The 21,446-nt window shown below is 46.0% G+C and overlaps 1 protein-coding gene across 4 annotated transcripts in view; it reads right to left on the bottom strand.

Annotated features, from left to right (window-relative positions):
• Window positions 1–21,446, bottom strand: part of LOC121855089 (irregular chiasm C-roughest protein-like) — a 222,377-nt gene that overhangs the window by 38,195 nt on the left and 162,736 nt on the right. For all 4 annotated transcript variants that reach the window (XM_042349917.1, XM_042349919.1, XM_042349918.1 and 1 more), the window contains exons 5-9: window positions 13,437–13,529; window positions 12,317–12,583; window positions 6,257–6,458; window positions 5,436–5,563; window positions 3,726–3,818 (exon numbers count right to left, since the gene is read on the bottom strand). In XM_042349917.1, the coding sequence (XP_042205851.1) occupies window positions 3,726–3,818; window positions 5,436–5,563; window positions 6,257–6,458; window positions 12,317–12,583; window positions 13,437–13,529 (783 nt within the window). The remainder of the gene's footprint in view (window positions 1–3,725; window positions 3,819–5,435; window positions 5,564–6,256; window positions 6,459–12,316; window positions 12,584–13,436; window positions 13,530–21,446) is intronic.

Here is a 21,446-nt window from a genome sequence, read left to right on the forward strand (position 1 = left end):
TTTTTATATGACTAATTAATTTAAATTTTAGGAATATTATTTTTCTGTTTCACTTTGTTTCTGGTTTATATTTTGTATTTTTTACTGTAAATATATAATCTTGCCCGAACGTTTCTTTAGACATAAAATTTTTAACCATATAAATAACTGATGTTTTGCTGGAATAAATAGGATTATTATTGTCATCACAGACGACATCAGAAGAATACAAAAACCTGGATGCTCGTAAGATGTCTGAGTAAAGATAAAAGAGCGAAAGTTGTACTTGTTGAAGGATATTGAACTTGAGGAGAGGGATATACAGGAGATATGTTGGATAAAGATACTATTGAACCGATGGTGAATGAAAGTGTACACTCCCACCAGTCATAAACCTACGAGTAAGTCAGAGGTGTTGTGGAGTGTTTCAGCTAAGTGTGTGAGGTAGACTTAACTAAACTATATGTGGGCTACGTCGTTTTGTGGGTTACATATGTATTAAAGCCTGTGTGAGTGATACTTCTGTGGAATAACATGTGTCTCAAGGTGAGACTTATGTTAGGGGTGAAAACTGGGAAACTCGATCCAGTGTTATGGCTGAATGTGAGAGTAAACGTCATGCCAGACTTTTTAATATTGAAGACTAAAAGCAGTGATGGTTTCATGATAAAGGGTAAAATTGCCACACCTGTATTAATATTAAAGTGAGAGAAAACTTTCATGAACGTTTAACCAAAATAAATTAAAAACTTGTAAAAGATATACATGGGGGTTTAATTTGTGTGAATTTTCAAATGGCAATTAAAACTGTGTTAAAGTGGAATGTGTAATAAACATATATGGCACAGCCTCTATGTGAACGTTATTTATGAAGGAAACTAAACTAAACTAAACCACGCGAGGTCATCATTGATGATTCCTCCACACTTCAGGTGGTATTGCTATTATGAGTTAAATTTTAAATTTTAGAAAAAGTTCGCTATGCAATTCAAAGGTGCTTCACATATTGCATAAGATAAAATGAAAATGGGGTCGTAAATGTTGTTTTGTCCTGTAATACAAAAACAAATAATAAGTGTTCCTGGTTATATAAAACTTTGTGTATAATATTCTACAATAGGTCAAAGATTAAATGAAGTCACTCTTACATCACTTTACCTACATGAAATATTACATGAACAGAGAGTTACAAAAGCTGATGTTCAAACATGTAGAGCAGAGCATTTGAAATAGTGAAGCACAGGAAAGGTTATGACTAAAACTCTCCGCCAGCCGGCACGATATATCAACCTAATGGGGAGCTAATGAAATCTCAGCTGGTGATGTATGAAAGGTCTCCACACTCCTTGACCTCTTACAAGGCAACATAACTACAATGTGGAACTCAGAAGAAAGATATTATTCACTCAACTGATAACATGAATACATAAGAACATAAGAATGGAGGAAACTGCAGCGGGCCTATTGGCCCATACTGGGCAGTCCCGTTTACACCCAACCCCTATTGCTCATATGAGCATCCAACCTATGTTTGAAGCAATTCAGCGTGTTCGAGTTAATGATGATATTTGGTAACTTGTTCCATTCATCCACTACTCTGTTTCCAAACCAGTGTTTACCTATTTCACGCCTAAATCTAAATTTGTCTAATTTAAAACCATTGTTACAAGTTCGCTCCTGGTTGGATAGTTTGAGTACCTTTGCAATGTCCCCTTTGTTTAGCCCTGCCTTCCACTTATACACCTCTATCAGGTCGCCCCTCGCTCTACGTCTCTCAAGGGAGTGCAAATTAAGATGCTTTAACCTGTCTCTATACTCAAGGTTCCTAATGCCCGGGATTAGTCTTGTCATTCTCCTCTGAATTCTTTCCAAGGATTCTATATCCATTCTCTGTAATACGGTGACCAGAACTGAACTGCGTAATCCAGGTGTGGTCTCACAAGAGCAAGATACAGTTTTAGGATGACCTCGCTAGTCTTGTAACTAACACTCCTTTGTATGAACCCAAGTACTTTATTAGCCTTGTTTCGAGCAAAAACACATTGTTTACTTGGCTTAAGGTTCCTTCTTATCATTACTCCTAAATCTCTCTCGCAGTCGGATTTCTCTATGGCATCGTTGTTCATCTGGTATCTGGTTTCCCTGTTTACATCTCCTATACTGAGTACTTTACATTTGTCGACGTTGAATTTCATCTGCCATTTTTCAGACCATTCGAAAAATTTGTTTAGATCTTTCTGTAGTTTTGCCGAGTCCTCGTCAGATTTGATAACACGTCCTATTTTAGTGTCATCAGCAAATTTACTTATGTTGCTGTCAATGCCGATATCTATGTCGTTTATGTATATAATAAATAATAATGGTCCAAGTACTGAGCCTTGGGGAACTCCACTTGTGACGTTGCTCCAATGGGACTTAGTGCCGTTAATGCTCACTCGCTGTTTCCTGTCCTGTAACCACGCCCAAATCCATTTAAGGATGTCACCTTTGATGCCATGAGCTTCTACCTTTCTAATTAGTCTTTCGTGGGGGACTCTGTCGAAGGCTTTGCTAAAGTCGAGATATACCACATCATAATTGTGCCCCTCGTCCACCGATTCGACAACTTATGAAAAGAATGTTAATAGATTAGTTAGGCAAGAATGTCCGCTTGTAAAGCCATGCTGGGAATCATTGATCAATCGGTGCTTCTCCAGGTGATTTCGAATAGAGTTTGAAATGATTGCTTCCAGTAATTTGCCTACTATTGATGTTAGACTGATTGGGCGGTAGTTAGAGGATAGTGATCTGTCCCCCTTCTTGAAAATCGGTATTACAATCGCTATCCTCCAGGATTCTGGTACTACACCTGCTTTTAATGACATGTTAAACAACTTTGCTAAGGGCATACTAAGCTCTTCCTTACATTCCTTTAATACTCTGGCAAATATCTCATCGGGACCAAGGTGACTTATTAAACTGGTTTGTCTACTTGCTTACTAACATCGTTACTAAGTGCCACTATCACTTAATTTGTTTTCTTCACTATCTCTGAATAATAAGTCGGTGCCTCGGGTATCATGTTTAAATTTTCGGTGGTGAAAACTGTTGAAAAATATTTATTCAAATTATTGCTCATTTCTCTGTCGTTATCAGTGAGCTCGCCGAAGTCTGACCGTATTGGTCCAATCTTTTCTCGTGTTTTAGTTTGATACATTTGGTAGAATCCTTTGGGGTTTGTCTTCGCCTCCCTTGCTATCCTTACCTCATTATTCGTCTTTGCTTTCCTTATCTCGGTTTTAACCCAACTCGCCAATACCCTATAATAGTCCCGGAGGTGAATTTCGCCACGATTTATCCTTCTACCTATAGCCTTCCTTTGGCCAATGATGTTTTTTAAATAATTATTTATCCATTTAGGGTCATTGTTGTCTGATCTCACATGGTATTTATATGAGAAGTCAGGTTTTTTACTTGACAAGTCATGTGAGATGTCAACTATTTCAGCTGACAAGTCTTGTAAGAGGTCAAATAATATATCAGCTGAAAGATCACATTTCACATAACAGGTCACATGAGGGGTCAGAATTCATCTCATTTGAGAGATCGCATGAGAGATCAAGTTCTACCTCAGGTGATAGATAATAAGACCTAACAGGTCATATGAAAGATCAGAACGGAGTTCACGTGATATGTTTTATGAGAGGTAAAATTACATATGAGAGTTCATGCTAAGGGTCAAAGTTCACCTGAGACCTGAAACTCACCTCAGGGAAGCCAGTGACACCGGCGCGGCAGTGGTAGACACCCACCGTCTCTGGGGTCACTGTTAAGGTCAACTTGGCCCCAACATTAATGACCTGAAACGCGAGTGAGACATAATTAATACATAGAACTTTGTTGATGATTGACAGATTGTAAAACTGATAACTTCAGGTGAGCAAAATGGATGGTAAATGACAATAGAGGATTTCAAGTATAGTATTTGCAATAATTATGATGTACAGTAAACTCTATAGAGTTAGAATCTATATTACACTCAAAACAGATTTTTTATTATTCATAGAAAACTAAAAAAAAAATAATAATCCATACGTCTAATGCACTCTCCTATATAGTGACAACTTCTCCCTTCTCACCCTCACATAATCTCCTATATAGTGACAACTTCTCCCTTCTCACCCTCACATACTCTCCTATATAGTGACAACTTCTCCCTTCTCACCCTCACAGCCTCTCTGTATGGTGGAGCAGCTGTAAATACTCGCCACTCTTGTGCTCTCCTTATGTGGTGGGCAGAAGCTATATTCTCGCCTCACGGCCTCTCTATGTATGGTGGCTATCATTCTCATATCACATGCTCTCCTGTATGGTGGAAATGAAACTGTCATTCTCACCATCCATGCTCTCTATGGTGATGACTGTCATTATAACCTCTGGTACTCTCCATAATATGTGGTGACTATAAACTATACTTATCATGTCATAATGTGGTGACTGTCATTCTCACTTATCATGCTCATCATAATGGTGAATGACTGTAAATATACTTATCACATGCTCTCATAATAATAATGACTGTCATTATAACATGCTCTCATAATATGGTGAATGACTATCGTATCACTTATCATATATAATAATAATGGGCAAAGCTAATAAACTATCACTTACACTCATGATGTCACCAATATCAGTGGAATGACTGTCATTATACTTACTCTACATATACTCTCCTATATAGTGACAACTTCTCCCTTCTCACCCTCACATAATCTCCTATATAGTGACAACTTCTCCCTTCTCACCCTCACATACTCTCCTATATAGTGACAACTTCTCCCTTCTCACCCTCACAGCCTCTCCTATATAGTGACAACTTCTCCCTTCTCACCCTCACATACTCTCCTATATAGTGACAACTTCTCCCTTCTCACCCTCACTCTCCTATATAGTGACAACTTCTCCCTTCTCACCCTATCTCTATATAGTGACAACTTCTCCCTTCTCACCCTCACATACCATATAGTGACAACTTCTCCCTTCTCACCCTCACAGCCTCTCCTATATAGTGACAACTTCTCCCTTCTCACCCTCACATACTCTCCTATATAGTGACAACTTCTCCCTTCTCACCCTCACATACTCTCCTATATAGTGACAACTTCTCCCTTCTCACCCTTACCACCCTCATCTCACCCTGTCACACTCCTCCTATGTCATCTCTATTCCCTTTTTTAACTTATCTCGTGTCTTCCTCTTGATCTACTGTCTTTCTTCTTCCTCCTTGTATGATCATCTATTTCCTTCCTCCTCCTCTCCTTCTTTTCTCACATATTCTACCTGATCGATTTATACGTTTCTGACTAACTCTCTCTTCTTCAACCCTTCCTTCACTTAATACCTGTATTTTCCTGGCCAAATAAACTGTTTCAACTTCCCCACTCTGTGACCCAACCTGACCTGACCTGACCTACCTTCTTCTCAGCCTCGTGTAGCCAGACGATCTCAGGCGGGGGATTGCCATCCACGTCACAAGTCAAGGTCACGGATTTGTCCTCATCTTCGTCCACGTCAGTCGGCTCCTCCTTAAACCTCGGGGCGTCTGAGGACACCAGAGGTTATAGGTCAGGTTATGTTGATGACGAGGATGATTACGAAAGTATATTGGAGGTTGTAGAAATGTGACAGGCAAAGCTTGTGTTGTGCAGTCACTCTCTCCCAACACTCCCAGACACTATTCTCAGCTTTCCACGAATACTTCACCTCTTCCCATTCCCTCCAGCCCTCTTGTGTTCCTCAAGTACACCGGCTTTACTTTCCATCCCCCTTTTACTTATCGTACAGTTTTCTCTTCAATTTGATATGTTTAGAAATGGCAGGGGAAGGTGCAGGAAAGACAACACAAGGGTCTACACATACACATATAGATGTACAGCCTGTAACTCGAGTAAATCTTTACCTTGTATCTGTACCTGAAACTTACAGGTACAGACAGAAGGACAAGTACAAATACAAGGACAGACTCATTCATCACTCTGTTTAACCCACTTATTAAGCCAGTCGATCCTGCGCTTCTCACTCGCCCTCTGTACTAAATAGTAACACCCACTCAACCTCACACTCGACCGCCCTCACATTAAACTTCATCCTGAATCCTACCTTCACACTCGACACTCATACTCGAACCCCTACCCAAAACCGACCCCTGACATCACAATTAACACTCACACTCAACCATATCCTTGAATCTGACCTTACACACAACGACCCTCACAACATCAGACTCGACACTCACACTCGACGCTGAGGGTGTGCTGGGCCTTAGTGATACCGATGGAGTTGGAGACGATACAGGCGACTCTGGCAGTGTTGGAGCTTCGTTGGATCTTATTCATGATGTATTCTGTGCTATGATCGCCCACCACCACAACGTCGTTCACCTCCCATTTGTATCTCAGCACCCCGGGGTTACCATCTCCCTCACACGTAAACTTCACCTGTGGTAGAGAGAGAGTGAGGGTGAGAGGTGGAGTTTGGGGGAGAGAGTGAGGGTGAGAGGTGGAGTTTGGGGGAGAGAGTGAGGGTGAGAGGTGGAGTTTGGGGGAGAGAGTGAGGGTGAGAGGTGGAGTTTGGGGGAGAGAGTGAGGGTGAGAGGAGTTGGGGAGAGAGTGAGGTGAGGTGAGTTTGGGAGAGAGAGTGAGGGTGAGAGGTGGAGTTTGGGGAGAGTGAGGTGAGAGGTGGAGTTTGGGGAGAGAGTGAGGGTGAGAGGTGGAGTTTGGGGGAGAGAGGAGGGTGAGAGGTGGAGTAGGGGGAGGAGGGAGAGAGGTGGAGTTTGGGGGAGAGAGTGAGGGTGAGAGGTGGAGTTTAGGGGTGAGAGGGGATGAGAGGTGGAGTTTGGGGGGAGAGAGTGAGGGGTGAGAGGTGGAGTTTAAGGAGAGAGTGAGGGTGAGAGGTGGAGTTTGGGGAGAGAGTGAGGGTGAGAGGTGGAGTTTGGGGAGAGAGGAGGGGTGAGAGGTGGAGTTTTAAGGAGAGAGTGAGGGTGAGAGGTGGAGTTTGGGGGAGAGTGAGGTGAGAAGTGGAGTTTGGGGAGAGAGTGGGGTGAGAGGTGGAGTTTTGGGGAGAGTGAGGGTGAGAGGTGGAGTTTGGGGGAGAGAGGAGGTGAGGTGGAGTTTGGGGGGAGAGAGGTGAGAGGAGTTTGGGGAGAGAGGAGGGTGAGAGGGGAGTTGGAGGGGGAGAGGAGGGGGAGAGGTGGGAGAGGTGGAGTTTGGGGGAGAGAGGAGGGGTGAGAGGTGGGAGTTTTGGGGAGAGAGGAGGGTGAGAGGTGGAGTTTGGGGAGAGAGTGAGGGTGAGGTGGAGTTTTGAGGGTGAGAGAGTTGAGGTGGAGTTTGGGGGAGAGAGGAGGGTGAGAGGTGGAGTTTGGAGGAGGAGAGTGAGGAGGGGTGAGAGGTGGAGGTTTGGGGGAGAGAGTGAGGGTGAGAGGTGAGTTTGGGGGAGAGTGAGGGTGAGAGGTGGGGTTTGGGGGAGAGAGTGAGGGTGAGTGGAGTTTGGGGGAGAGAGTGAGGGGTGAGAGGTGGAGTTTTGGAGAGAGGAGGGTGAGAGGTGGAGAGAGAGAGTGAGGTGAGAGGTGGGAGTTTGGGGAGAGAGGAGGGTGAGAGGTGGGGTTTGGGGGAGAGAGTGAGGTGAGAGGTGGAGTTTGGGAGAGAGGAGGGGTGAGAGGTGGAGTTTGGGGAGAGAGTGAGGGGTGAGAGGTGGAGTTTTGAGGGTGAGAGGTGGAGTTTAGGGAGAGAGTAAAGTTTGGAGAGAGTGAGGGGAGAGGTGGAGTTTGGAGAGAGTGGGGGTGAGAGGTGGGGGGGGAGAGAGTGAGGTGAGAGGTGGAGTTTGGGGAGAGAGTGAGGGGTGAGAGGTGGAGTTTTAAGGAGAGTGAGGGTGAGAAGGAGTTTGGGGAGAGAATGAGGGTGAGAGGTGGAGTTTGGGGAGAGAGAGTTTGGGGGGAGAGTGAGGGTGAGAGGTGGAGTTTGGGGAGAGAGTGAGGGTGAGAGGTGGAGTTTTAAGGAGAGAGGAGGTGAGAGTGGAGTTAGGGAGAGAGTTTGGGGAGAGAGGAGGGTGAGAGGTGGAGTTTGGAGGAGAGAGTGAGAGGTGGGGTTTGGGGAGAGAGTGAGGGTGAGAGGTGAGTTTGGGGAGAGAGTGGAGTTTGAGAGAGTGAGAGGTGGAGTTTGAGAGGTGGAGTTTGAGTGAGAGGTGGAGAGAGAGTGAGGGTGAGAGGTGGAGTTTAGGGAGAGAGTAAAGTTTGGGGAGAGAGTGAGGGTGAGAGGTGGAGTTTGGAGGAGAGTGAGGTGAGAGGTGGAGTTTGGGGGAGAGAGTGAGGGTGAGAGGAGTTGAGTTTGGAGGAGAGTGAGGGTGAGAGGTGGAGTTGAGGGGAGAGAGTGAGGGTGAGAGGTGGAGTTTAGGGGAGAGAGTGAGAGTTTGGGGGAGAGAGTGAGGGTGAATAATGGGGAAAGGAAGAATTGGATGACCATCATGGGGAAAAAATCAATGGGGAATGAAATTAAAACATATGATTAGAGAGATTAGGGAAAAGGGTGTATGGAAAGGAATGGAGCCAATAAAAAAAAGGGAGAAGAGGAATTAATTATATTTATCTGGAGAAAGAAATGATGAGGAATGAAGAGCTGTAAGTGAATGACGAAAAGGAGAACATAAAAACATAAGAATGGAGGAAACTGCAGCGGGCCTATTGGCCCATACTGGGAAGTCCCATTTACACCCGACCCCTATCGCTCATATATCCATCCAACCTATGTTTTAAGCTATCCAGCGTATTCGAGTTAATGATGATGTTTGGTAACTTGTTCCACTCATCCACTACTCTATTTCCAAACCAATGTTTACCTATTTCGCGCCTAAATCTAAATTTGTCTAATTTAAAACCATTGTTACGAATTTGCTCCTGATTAGATAGTTTGAGCACCTTTGCAAGGTCCCCTTTGTTTAGCCCTGACTTTCATTTATACACCTCTATCATATCGCCCCTCACTCTAAGTCTCTCGAGGGAGTGCAAGTTAAGATGCTTTAACCTGTCTCTGTACTCAAGGTTCCTAATGCCCGGGATTAGTCTTGTCATTCTCCTCTGGATTCTTTCCAAGGATTCTATGGGTATATCCATTTTGTAATACGGTGACCAGAATTGAACTGCGTAATCCAAGTGAGGTCTCACAAGCGCAAGATATAGTTTTAGGATGACCTCGCTAGTCTTGTAACTAACACTCCTTTGTATGAACGCAAGTACTTTATTAACCTTGTTTCGAGCAATTACACATTGTTTGATTGGCTCAAGATTCCTACAATACTGATTTGATTTAAGGACAGTGGTAGTTAGCTCCCACCAAAGCGTGGGTAGCGTACAAAAATTAAATCTAAATTATTACGAAGAAGTAGTGGTTAGTGACTCTCCCTGTGGTACGAAGTCCCTGACAGTGGGACAGTCAAGGCAATACAGTAGTGTTGAAGGGTGTAAGCGTTGGGAGTCTGGGACAGTAACAGAGACAACATTATGTCTGTGGACCATAAGTTCACGTCGACGATACTTGTGTGGATAAGGAAGAAAGTGATCATAGTGTTGGATGGATATATTTTCAGCTCGTTCACCATCCCTGCGATGGATTGTAGGGAGAAGAGCGGCTGATCGTACGAGTGTTCTCTTTCAATTGGTCCTGCTGGGCTTATATTTAGGCCTAAAAGATCCTGACTGGACAGCCATACTTTTGATAATCAGTTATTAATTAATCTTAATTGAAAGAACAGGCGTACCTAGTGACAGCACTAGGATCCCGCTTCCTCTATCAAGGAATAAACAATTGAAATTGAAACTGAATTGAAAGATTAGCAAAGAAACATGTGAAATGATATGTCTTTTATTTTTATCTTTAGTTAACTATTTTCTATATAATTTACTGTTGATTTATTTTAATATTTGAGAATAAATTGTTGTTACTTTTTACTTTCAGTACTTGAGTACCTTAAGAATGAGATACTTTTTTACTTCTACTTGAGTAACATTTTGCCAATGTAACAATACTTTTACTTAAGTAACAAAGTCCATTACTTTTTACAACTCTGACAGAATTAGAGGAGGAGGGCAATGTAATAAGAGGAACGTGGCTGAGGATAATGTGAAGGAAGAGGATGGGTGTAAACATGATGTGACAGAGAGAGAGGAGAGGAGGATATTCTTTAAAAAAACAGAATAAAATACAGTATATTCTTCTATCACTTCTAAGATATAACTAAAATAATGGAATACTCTGCAGGTATATATAATTGTCAAACATATTCATTTCAACACGTTTTTATACCATTAACACCGACCTAACCTGTTTTTACTCCGTTACAAATGTTTTTATAACGTGATACCACCATTAATCTATTGCCGTTTCGTCACACACACACACAACCTCAGAGCTAATACTATGAGGGGATTCTAACGAAATTGACACCACTGATATCGAGGACCAGCTGCTATTATCACAAGCTGTGAACTTCCCCATGCACGGTCAAAATACCCTTGACCTTATCTTAACTGACTTAGCGGACCAGTGCCAAGCACCTCAATCAACGCCTCCTATCGGGTGGAGCACACACCTATCAGTTCTCTGGTCTCCAGCTCCCACTACCAGCCAAGTATAGAGACCCTACATCAAGACCTACAGGCCGAGTACTGACTCTGCAGTGCGTCTCTTCTGACAGTGGATAGTTAACCATCCCTGGACTAAAGTACTAAGAATAGATGACGTGGACACCAAACGGACAAAATACACCAACACTATCAAGGAAGCTCACCACCACTTCTTCCCCGAGAAGTCCATTAGAATACACCCAGCTGAACTGTCCTGGATCACACTTCGGATCAAAATACTCATGCAGCAGAGAAACAGCACCTTTTATTTCAACAACAACAACCATCACAGGGCCTTTAGCAACCAAAGCATCCGTGAAATCTGTGCTGCAAAGAACTCCCACTTCACAACCAAGATGCAACACCTGAAGCAGACCAACATCAGTCAGTGGAATGGTAAGCTTAAAGAATTCTTGGACTAAACAATAAGACACACCCCCTCCCGTTCCTTAGCCATCTCACTAATGGTGACGCAGCTGAGCAATCAAACAACCATTTCGCAACTATATGCCAGATGCTCCCCCTCCCCCCCTTGACACAACCAGTCTCCCTGCTTACATATCCGTCCCCTCTCCCGTTGACTTAGTGGAAGAATTTGAACTAGTGAGACGTTTAGACAAAATGAAAATCAAGCGCTCTACCACCCCCATTGACTTACCAATGAAACTCTACAAGGATTTTTCCCCGAAACTAGCTAAGCCCCTCTGCTCCAGCGTCAATACTTCCATCAGTCAAGCAAGATAACAAACTGAATTGGAAAGCACACGTCAGTGCAATTGTCAAGTCCTACAGCTTTTGTCTCCACCTCTTCCATTGTCTCAAGTCCCTTGGAGTTTCCTCCTCACCTGAACTCTTGAGTGCTTAATTAACTTACATACTTCCTTATTATTATTATTATTATTGTTATTATTATTATTATTATTATTATTATTATTATTATTATTATTATTATTATTATTATTATTATTATTATTATTATTATTATTATTATTATCAGTATTATTATTATTATTATTATTATCATTATTATTATTATTATTATTATTATTATTATTATTATTATTATTATTATTATTATTATTATTATTATTATTATTATTATTATTATAACACACACACACTAACAAATACTCCTACTTAATATGTGAACTTCAAACATCATTAACATCATTTGTACTGCAACATTAACCACCGATATCTAACTGCAATTCGACTCCACTTGACAAAGAGCATCTGTGTCTCTTTACCAAATAGATAGAAATGCTTATTATTTCTTATTATCTACTGTACAAAAAATTACATTTTCAAATTTCTTGCTAAATCAAGCAGCTTATAATGTTCCGCTGGTTACTTCCGAGTTCAAGTTTCTCCTAAAGTGAACTTAATTTTATTTTTATAAACCATTTCACGTCAGTCACCTCACCCTCCCCCCCATTAAAAAATAAATACAAGTTACTCTTCAGCTGCGTTGGTGTGGATTTGTTTTATTTTTCCCAGTGAGAGAGTCAGTCATTTGTCTGTGTCAGTGAGTGAGTAATTGATGAAACTAAGCAATTAAATTTAAGTGAATTTAATTAAGAATGCACAAATTACATTAAATATATTTGGTAGGTTCAAGAAGTCTATCACAACAAAAACAAAAGCAACAAATGTGAAGCAGATGACGCCTTGGTCGGTACTCACATCATCATTCTCTTTGATCTTGGCCGAGTCGACTGAGATCTTGACCTTAGGCGGGTACTTGACGGTCATGACCAGACTCCTGATGATGGGGATCTCGAGACCCTTGTGGGAGACCTGGCAGGAGATGTTGGCCTCGTGGTGCTTCCTCTCTGGCTTGAGGTCTAGGCGGCTTCTTACTGCCACCAGGATGCTGTCGTGTTGTCTCTGCTTGGTAGTGTTGATCTGGCTACTAGAGAAGCTCTCCTTGCCGTTCAGGAGCCACTTGATCTGAGGGAGGCACACCAGGAACAATTACTTACTGTAAACTTAAGCTTCGTATCACCTACACGTGTTTAGTAGAGAGTGAATATTGTTAAATAAGGCTCCATCTCTTAGTCGTGTTTCCTTCACTAGTAGAGAGTAACACAGCTCATTTCTTCTCCAGCACACTATACCAAATAACGTGATGTGAGGCAAAACATTTTGTATCTTTTTTGTCTGCATTTTTTTTCTATATTACTATCATCATAATATTGAACTGCACGTGTTGTGTTCTTGCCACTAATGTACAACTTATTATTATAATTGTATTGCGGGTTCATATTCTCAGGATATGGATGGGATAATTAGGCATTTACTTTATTACAATAAAAGATGGTTGGCCTCCAATAATTATTTCCTTGTTAGAGGTGTGGAGTGTTAGAGAAGAGTCATTAAATGTTTAATCACATAGAGGCAAACTCTTGGTGATTTTATAACTTAAGTAAAATATTAAAATAATCCCTAAAGTACTGGAGAAATTTATGAAAAATACCGTAAAAATAGTCTGGTTCTCATCCTTCTTCTCTTCCTCCCTTCACTCTATCATCCCTCATTTTCCTCCTTCCTTCCACTTCACTCCACTAACTTCATATCTCCTTCTCTTCCTTCCTTTGATAGCTCCTAAACTCCCTTACTCCTTCACTATTACTCCCTACTACATAATTTTAGGTCCTCCATCCTCTCTCTCTCTCTCTCTCTTCGCTTTTCACCTTCTATCTCTCTTTCCTCTTTCCCACACTCCCCTTACTCTCCTCCTTTCTTTCTCTCTCCTCCTCCTCTCTTTCCTCCTCCCCCCCCCCTCTCTATATAATAACAGTACCGATGAGGCTGGGGTGCTCAGTCCGGCTTCGCAAGTGATCCGAACAGGTGAACCCGACGTCGTGTCCATGGGGGAGAGCTTGTCCAGGTACACCTGTAAGACACACGAGGATTAGCATTCGTCTGGCGAAAACACCTGTAATAACACTCATGACATATAATAAGTCATACACACCTGTAAACATAGACGAAAATAACAACTTAAGAATGAAAGAAACTGCAGCGGGCCTATTGGCCCATACTGGGCAGTCCCTTTTACACCCAACCCCTATTGCTCATATATCCATCCAACCTATGTTTGAAGCTATCCAGCGTATTCGAGTTAATGATGATGTTTGGTAACTTGTTCCACTCATGCACAACTCTATTTCCAAACCAGTGTTTACCTATCTCGCGCCTAAATCCAAATTTGTCTAATTTAAAACCATTGTTACGAGTTCGCTCCTGGTTGGATAGTTTGCGTACCTTCGTTATATCACCTTTGTTTAGCCCTGACTTCCATTTATACACCTCTATCATATCGCCCCTCGCTCTACGTCTCTCAAGGGAGTGCATATTAAGATGCTTTAACCTGTCTCTGTACTCAAGGTTCCTAATGCCCGGGATTAGTCTTGTCATTCTCCTCTAAATCCTTTCTCAGGATTCTATATCCTTTCTGTAGTACGGTTACCAGTCATCAGCTACGTTTTCATGTGTGAAAATACCTACACGTGCAGCCAATCCATAAAGCATCGGGACCTCAGACGTCCGAAAGAATATGAAACACCAGGCGAGGACCTATACGACCGATACATGAGCGTGTCTGAGGTTATCGCTCATTTTCTATTCCACCAGAGTCTGGGATCTCCGTAGTTTTTGGGGCTGTTGTGTACAGTACATGTGGGTTATGTCTCCAAACATTTTGTTAATTACTATATGTCTACTAATACACACAGTAATACATTATGCATGAAAAAGACACTCTGTAAATTTAGTCACTACTACATCAAAATAGACTCTGTACAACAATTCAGTAATTCTAAATAAAACATCACAATGTAAACCGTATTAGATACCCGAGTGCCCTACAACTGGTGTTACAAAAAATAATTTGCTGCTATTCCCCGAAAAGAAATAATTTGTGATATTTACACATTGCACTCAAGCACAGACAAATCTACCATGTATAAACATTACTGTTGTATGACGTATTATATTTCTCTATGAATTAAATAGTATAAGGAGATGCCTGTAAGAAAGATTGAACGAGAAGTTGTTTTCCTGTTCACTGTGACTCATCTGGTCCAGGTGAAGATGTAATGTCACGACATATAACTTTAATATTTGTTCTAGCTGTCTCCAATAACTCCTGCTGCCCTGCCCTGCCCTGCCCTGCCCTGCCCTGCCCTGCCCTGCCTGCCTGCCCTGCCCTACCCTTTCCCACCCCTACCCTACCCTGCCCCACCCTACCCTGCCCTACCCTCCCTGCTGCCCCTGCCCTGTCTCCTGCTCCCTACCTCTGCCTTGCCCTGCCCTACCTACTACCCACTTAACCATAACCCTACCAACCCTGCCCTATGCCCTAACCCCTGCCCTACCCTGCCCTCTTCCCTACCTGTGCCTAACTCTTAATATATTTACCCATAACACCCTACCCTACCCTGCCCTGTCCCTACTACCCTATCTTATATATAACCCCACCTATTGACCATAACCCTTATAACCCTCTCCCTCTTGCCCTGCTACCCAACCCTGCCCTTATACCCTCTCCTGCCCATACTTTCTTATAACATATATATATCCTGCCTCTTATATCTCTTATTATACCCTACCCTATCTATCTTACTCTATATATATACCCATACACTATTATCCCTATAACATTACATATATATATATATCCCTGCTGCCCTACTCCCTGCCTACTTCACCCCTTGGCCCTTGCCCTACCCTGCCTTGCCCTCACCCTACCCAACCCCTGCCCTGCCCCTGCCCCTCTTTCTCTCTCTCTGCTCTTTCTACCTCTACCCTACCCACTGCCCCTGCCCACTGCCCTACCCTACCTGCCCTACCCTGCCTTTGCCCTACCCTGCCAACGCCTCCCTCTTAAACCCTGCCCTGCCCTTCCCTCCCTCTATCTACTCTTCCCGGCACACTATCTCTATAACTCCTATATGCCCTTACATAACTCTTACCATATTCACTCCTACCCTCTTATAACCCTCCCTTACTGCCCTGCCCTAACCCACATACCCCTGCCCTGCCCTCTTATATTCTCTTTCTACCCTACCCACATTACTGTCTCCCCTGCCCATACCCTACCCCTTGCCCATGTCTGCCCTGTATATTTCTGCCTTTATAACCCTAGCCCTCATGCCCCTGCCCTGCACTGCCTGCCCTGCCCTGCCCTGCCACCCTGCCCTGCCTGCCTGCTGCCCTCCCCTGCCCTACCCTACCCCTACCACACCTGCCCTGCCCCTGCCCATATCTACCCCTACCCTGCCTACTACCCTACCCTGCCCCCACCTGCCCCAATGCCCCTACCCCCTGCCCTACGCTACCCCTACCTGCCCTATATACCCTGCCCCTACCCTGTCTCTGCCCCTGCCCTGCCCTAACCCCTACCAGACCCCTACTTATAACCCTGCCTTTCTTATCCCTACCCTGCCTCCCTGCCCCTACCCTACCTACCCTCTTTTGCCCTGCCCCTGCCCTACGCTACCCTGCCCTCGCTACCCTGCCTGCTCTACCCTTATATCTCCCTGCCCTGTCTACCCCTGCCCTGCTCTGCCCTGCCCTGCCCTGCCCTGCAGCCTGCCCTGCCCTGCCCTGCCCCCTGTCTGCATGCCCCTACCCTACCCTGCCCACTGCCCTGCCCTACCCCTGCACCCTGCTACCCTCCCACCCTGCCCCCTGCCCCTGCACACCCTGCCCTGCTCTGCCCTGCCCCTGCCTTTACCTTGCCCTACCCTACTAGGCTGCTCTACCCTGCTCATTCTACCCCTGCTGCCCCTGCCCCTACCCTACTACCCTACCCTGCCCTGCTCTACCTGCCCTGCCTGCCTACCCCTGCCCTACCGTGCCCCTACCTGCCCCTACCCTGCCCCTGCCCCTGCCTTACCCTAACCCATAACCCCTCCTACCCTGCTATAACATATATAACCCTACCCTACCCTGCCCTGCCCTTGTCCCCTGCCCTGCCCCTGCCCCTGCCCTTATACGCCTACCCCTGCTCCCCCTCTCCTACCCCTGCCCCTCCCTGCCCCTGCCCTGCCTACCCTACCCTACCCCTGCTTATATATATATATCCCTCTACCCCTGCCTGCCCTGTACGCTACCTTGCCCTACTTCTGCCTGCCTCACCCTGCCCTACCCTGCCCCTCTTGCCCTGCCTCCCTGCCTGGCCTGCCTACCCTCTCCTGCCCTCCGTACCTGCTCCTGCCGAGCTCCTGCCCCACCCCCTGCCCTGCCTACCCTGCACCTGCCCTGCCCTGCCCTGCCCCTGCCCTGCCCTGCCCTTTCCTGCCCTGCCCTCACCTACCTGCCCCTGCCCCTACCCTACCCTGCCCCTACCCCACCTACCCACACCCAACTCTGCCTACCCTACCCTGCCCTGCCCTGCCCCTACCTGCCCTGCCTGCCCTGCCCTGCCCTGCCCTGCCTTTCTCCCTACCCCTGCCCCCTGCCCTGCCCTACCCCTCTACCCTACCCCTGCCTAATCCTGCCCCTACCCTACCCAGCTCTGCCCTACCCTACCTACCCCTGCCCTACCCTGCTACCCTGCCCACCTTTCACCCTGCCCTACCCCCTGCCCTACCCCTTGTGGCCTGCCTACCCTACCCTGCCCTACCTCACTGCCCTACTGCCCCTACCCTACCCCTGCCCTACCCCTGCCCCTGCCTGCTGGCCTACCCCTACCCCTACCCTGCCCTGCCCTTTCCTACCCTACCCTGCCCTGCCCTACCCTGCCCTACCTGCCCTGCCTACCCCTACCCCTCCCCTACCCTACCCCTACCCCTACCCTGCCCTGCTCTGCCCTACCCTGCCCTGCCCTGCCTATCACCTACCCCACCCTACCCTACCCCTGCTCCTATCTCTGCCTATAGTCCTACTCACCTCTACCCCTGCCTACCCTGCCCTAATTCTTTTACTCGGTCTTCCCACCCTTGCCTCTACCCTGCCATACCCTGCCCCCTACCCTGCCCTTTGTGCCCCCGTTCCTAGTACCCTGCCTTACCCCATCATTTGCCCTATATCCTGCCCTATTGCCCTACTCCTGCACCCCACCCTACCCTGCCATACCCCCCTGGCCCCTGCCCCTTCATACACATTATCCCTTATTATTCTATTCACCCCATTCCCTCAACAGTCACCTCACAACAGGGCCAGTCACCTCCACACAGGGCAGATCACCTCACAACATGGTCAGATCACCTCACAACAGGGCCAGTCACCTCACAACAGGGCCAGTCACCTTACAACAGGGCCAGATGACCTCACAACAGGGCCAGATCACCTCACAACAGGACCAGATCACCTCACAACAGGGCCAGTCACCTCACAACAGGGCCAGTCCACACTCACAACAGGGCCAGTCGCCTCACAACATGGCCAGTCACCTCACAACAGGGCCAGTCACCTCCACAACAGGGCCAGATCACCTCACAACATGGTCAGATCACCTCAAAACAGGGCCATCACCTCACAACAGGGCCAGTCACCTTACAACACGGCCAGATCACCTCACAACAGGCCAGATCACCACAACAGGGCCAGTCACCTCGCCAGGCACAGGACCCAGTCACCTCACAACAGACATGGCCAGTCACCCCACAACTGGGCCACAGACCACCTCACAACAGGGCCAGATCACCTCACAACATGGCCCAGTCAACTCACTCTGGGCCAGACTACACCTCTGTGGGGCCAGTCACCTCCTGGCAAGGCCAGATCACCCTCACCCAACATGGCACAGGACCAGAGTCACACCTCCCAACTGGGCCCAGATCACAACAGGGCCAGTCACCTCACAACAGGGCCAGATCACCTGGCTAACAGGGCCAGTCACCTCATAACAGGGCCAGTCACTTCACAACAGGGCCAGTCACCTCCCACCAACAGGGGCCAGATCACCTCACAACAGGGCCAGATCCCTCACAACAAGGCTAATCACCTCCTGCAGGGCCAGAGATCACCAACAGGGCCAATCACAACAGGGCCAGATCACCTCCTCAGGCCAAATTCAACAGGGCCAGTCACCTCACAACTGAGACCCGATCACCTCCTAACAGGGCCAGTCACCTCCACAACAGGGCCAGTCACCTCACAACAGGGCAGACCAATCACACCTCACAACAGGGCCAGTCACCTCACAACAGGGCCAGTCACCCCACAACCAGCTTATCACCTCACAACAAGGGCCAGTCACCACAACAGGGCCACAGATCACACAACAGGGCCAGGGCTAGATCCAGGCCAATCACCTCACAACAGGGCCAGACCACTTCACAACAGGGCCAGATCACCTCCACAACAGGGCCAGTCACCTCCCCCAGCAGGGCCAGTCACCCAACAGGGCCAGATCAACTCACAACAGGGCCCAATCACCTCCAACAGGGCAGATCCCCCTGCAACAGGGCCAATCACCTCACAACAGGGCCAGACCACTTCAGCTGGCACAGGGCCAGATCACCTCACAACAGGGCCAGTCACCTCACAACAGGGCCAGTCACCTCACAACAGAGGCCAGATCACCTCACAACAGGGCAGATCACCTCCTACAACAAGGGCCAACATCACCTCACAACAACAGCCAATCACCTCTCACAACAGGACCAGATCACCCTCACAACAGGACCAGATCACCCTAACAACAGGGCCAGATCACCAGGGCCAGTCACCTCACAACAGGGCCAGATCACCTCCTGGCAAATAGATCCCAATCACCTCCTAACAACAGTCACCACCAACCTCACAACAGGGCCAGTCACCTCACAACAAGACCCAGTCACCTCACCAGTCACCCCTCACAACAGGGCCAGATCACCTCTGGGCCAATCACCCTCACAGGGGCCAGTCACCTCACAACAGGGCCAGACCACTTCACAGATCACCTTAACAGGCCCAGTCACCTCACAACAGGGCCAGTCACCTAACAACAGGGCCAGTCATGCCTCTAACAACAAGGGCCAATCACCTCACAACAGGGCCAACACCAACAGGGCCAATCACCTTAACAGGGGCCAGTCACCTCACAACAAGGGCCAGTCACCTCACTAACAACAGACCCAGTCACCTCACAACAAGGGCCAGTCACCTAACAACAGGGCCAGTCACCTAACAACAAGACCAGTCACCTCCCCAACAGGATAAATGCCCTCTAACAGGGCCAGATCACCCTAACCACAACAGGGCCAGTCACCCTCAACCCAACACAGGCAACAGGGCCAGTCACCTCACAACAGGGCCAGTCACCTCACAACAGGGCCAGATCACCTCACAACATGGCCAGTCACCTCTCAACAGGGCCAGATCACCTCACAAGAAGACCAATCACCTCACAACATGGCCAACATCACCTCACAACAAGGCCAATCACCTCACAACAGGGCCAGATCACCTCACAACAGGACCAGATCACCTCACAACATGGCCAGATCACCTCACAACACATCAACTCTACTCATCTCTCTCTTATTATTATTATTATTAGTAGTAGTAGTAGTAGTAGTATTATTGTTACATTTTCGCCCCCCAGGTTTCGATGTGGGTCAGTGACCTGTGCCTGGGTGAGCTAATTCCCGTAAAAAAATTTTTTTATTCATATTCATTCCCTCATTTCTCTGTCTCTGTTTTTTTTTGTCCTGTTGAATATTTATCCAGCACACAACCCGGTAGAGTTGTGTTCTTTATTTCTGCACTTCATTATCACACTTTGAGATCCAACGCTGGAAGTGGGTTTCAGTTCTCTCTTTGATAATTTATTCCAGCATCCTTGAAAAAAGATATTAGCCACGAAAGTAAACACTTGCAACCTTCTCATCTCCCCTTCAAAGTGAATCATAAAGGACATTTCTCGGCACAAGTGTTTGTAGATTAAAAACACATAATCTCGTACAGTACATCCTAGCTTCCTCATCCCCCGCCCGCACCTGTTAGATGTAAAGGTATATAGATCCACCTAAGTGAAGATGCCTGGACACATTTGTATATCTATCTACATATACTGTAGAGAGAGAGAGAGAGAGAGAGAGAGAGAGAGAGAGAGAGAGAGAGCGCTTTTATAGAGTTATTGAAACGTATAATACATGTATAAAATTATCTGATACACTGAAGTATAGATGATTTAAATCTTTCAGGTATAAATATAATTCACTGTTCTTGTGTATCTACTATACAGGGAGCGGTGACCCTTAATGATGAAGGGAATCACTAACACACACGCCCATGGAGGTCATCACGCCCGTCAGACACATTATTGATCTTGTCCTGTCCCTCACTACTGCCGTGCTGTGTACTGAAGACTATTGGTCAAAATACTTACACATTCGACAGTCATCATAAGAAAAGCTTAAGGAAAACAAAAGGTGGGAGAAGAAAGAAATGAAAGAGAATTGATACTTAAACAATTAAATAATAACATTATATTTATATGTATTCAAACCAATCAACGTAAGCTTTTTTTCTTTTTCTTTTTACGGGAATTATCCCACCCGGGTACAGGTCGAACGACCCACAACAGGGCCAGGGGGAGAACAAATAAAAACAGAAAGAAATTAAAAATATAAAAGGAAAGGTAAATATACACTACGAAGATGCCGGAAAAACAGTGTTTTAAAGTAAGACAGATTGTATGAGTATGGAAACACAGAAGAAGGCAGAGCATTCCACAGTTTGGCTGTGTGAGGAAAGAAGGAGGTACTATAACGGTTATTCTAGTGTGACCGACATCCACAGAGAAACGGTGGGCACTGTGGGCAAGACGAGTGTTACGAGCCCACGGCATTGCAGGCGGTACACAGGATGCCAAATC

Source organism: Homarus americanus, unplaced genomic scaffold (genome assembly GCF_018991925.1).
Source record: "Homarus americanus isolate GMGI-L3 unplaced genomic scaffold, GMGI_Hamer_2.0 scaffold15682, whole genome shotgun sequence".
NCBI lineage: Eukaryota > Metazoa > Arthropoda > Malacostraca > Decapoda > Nephropidae > Homarus > Homarus americanus.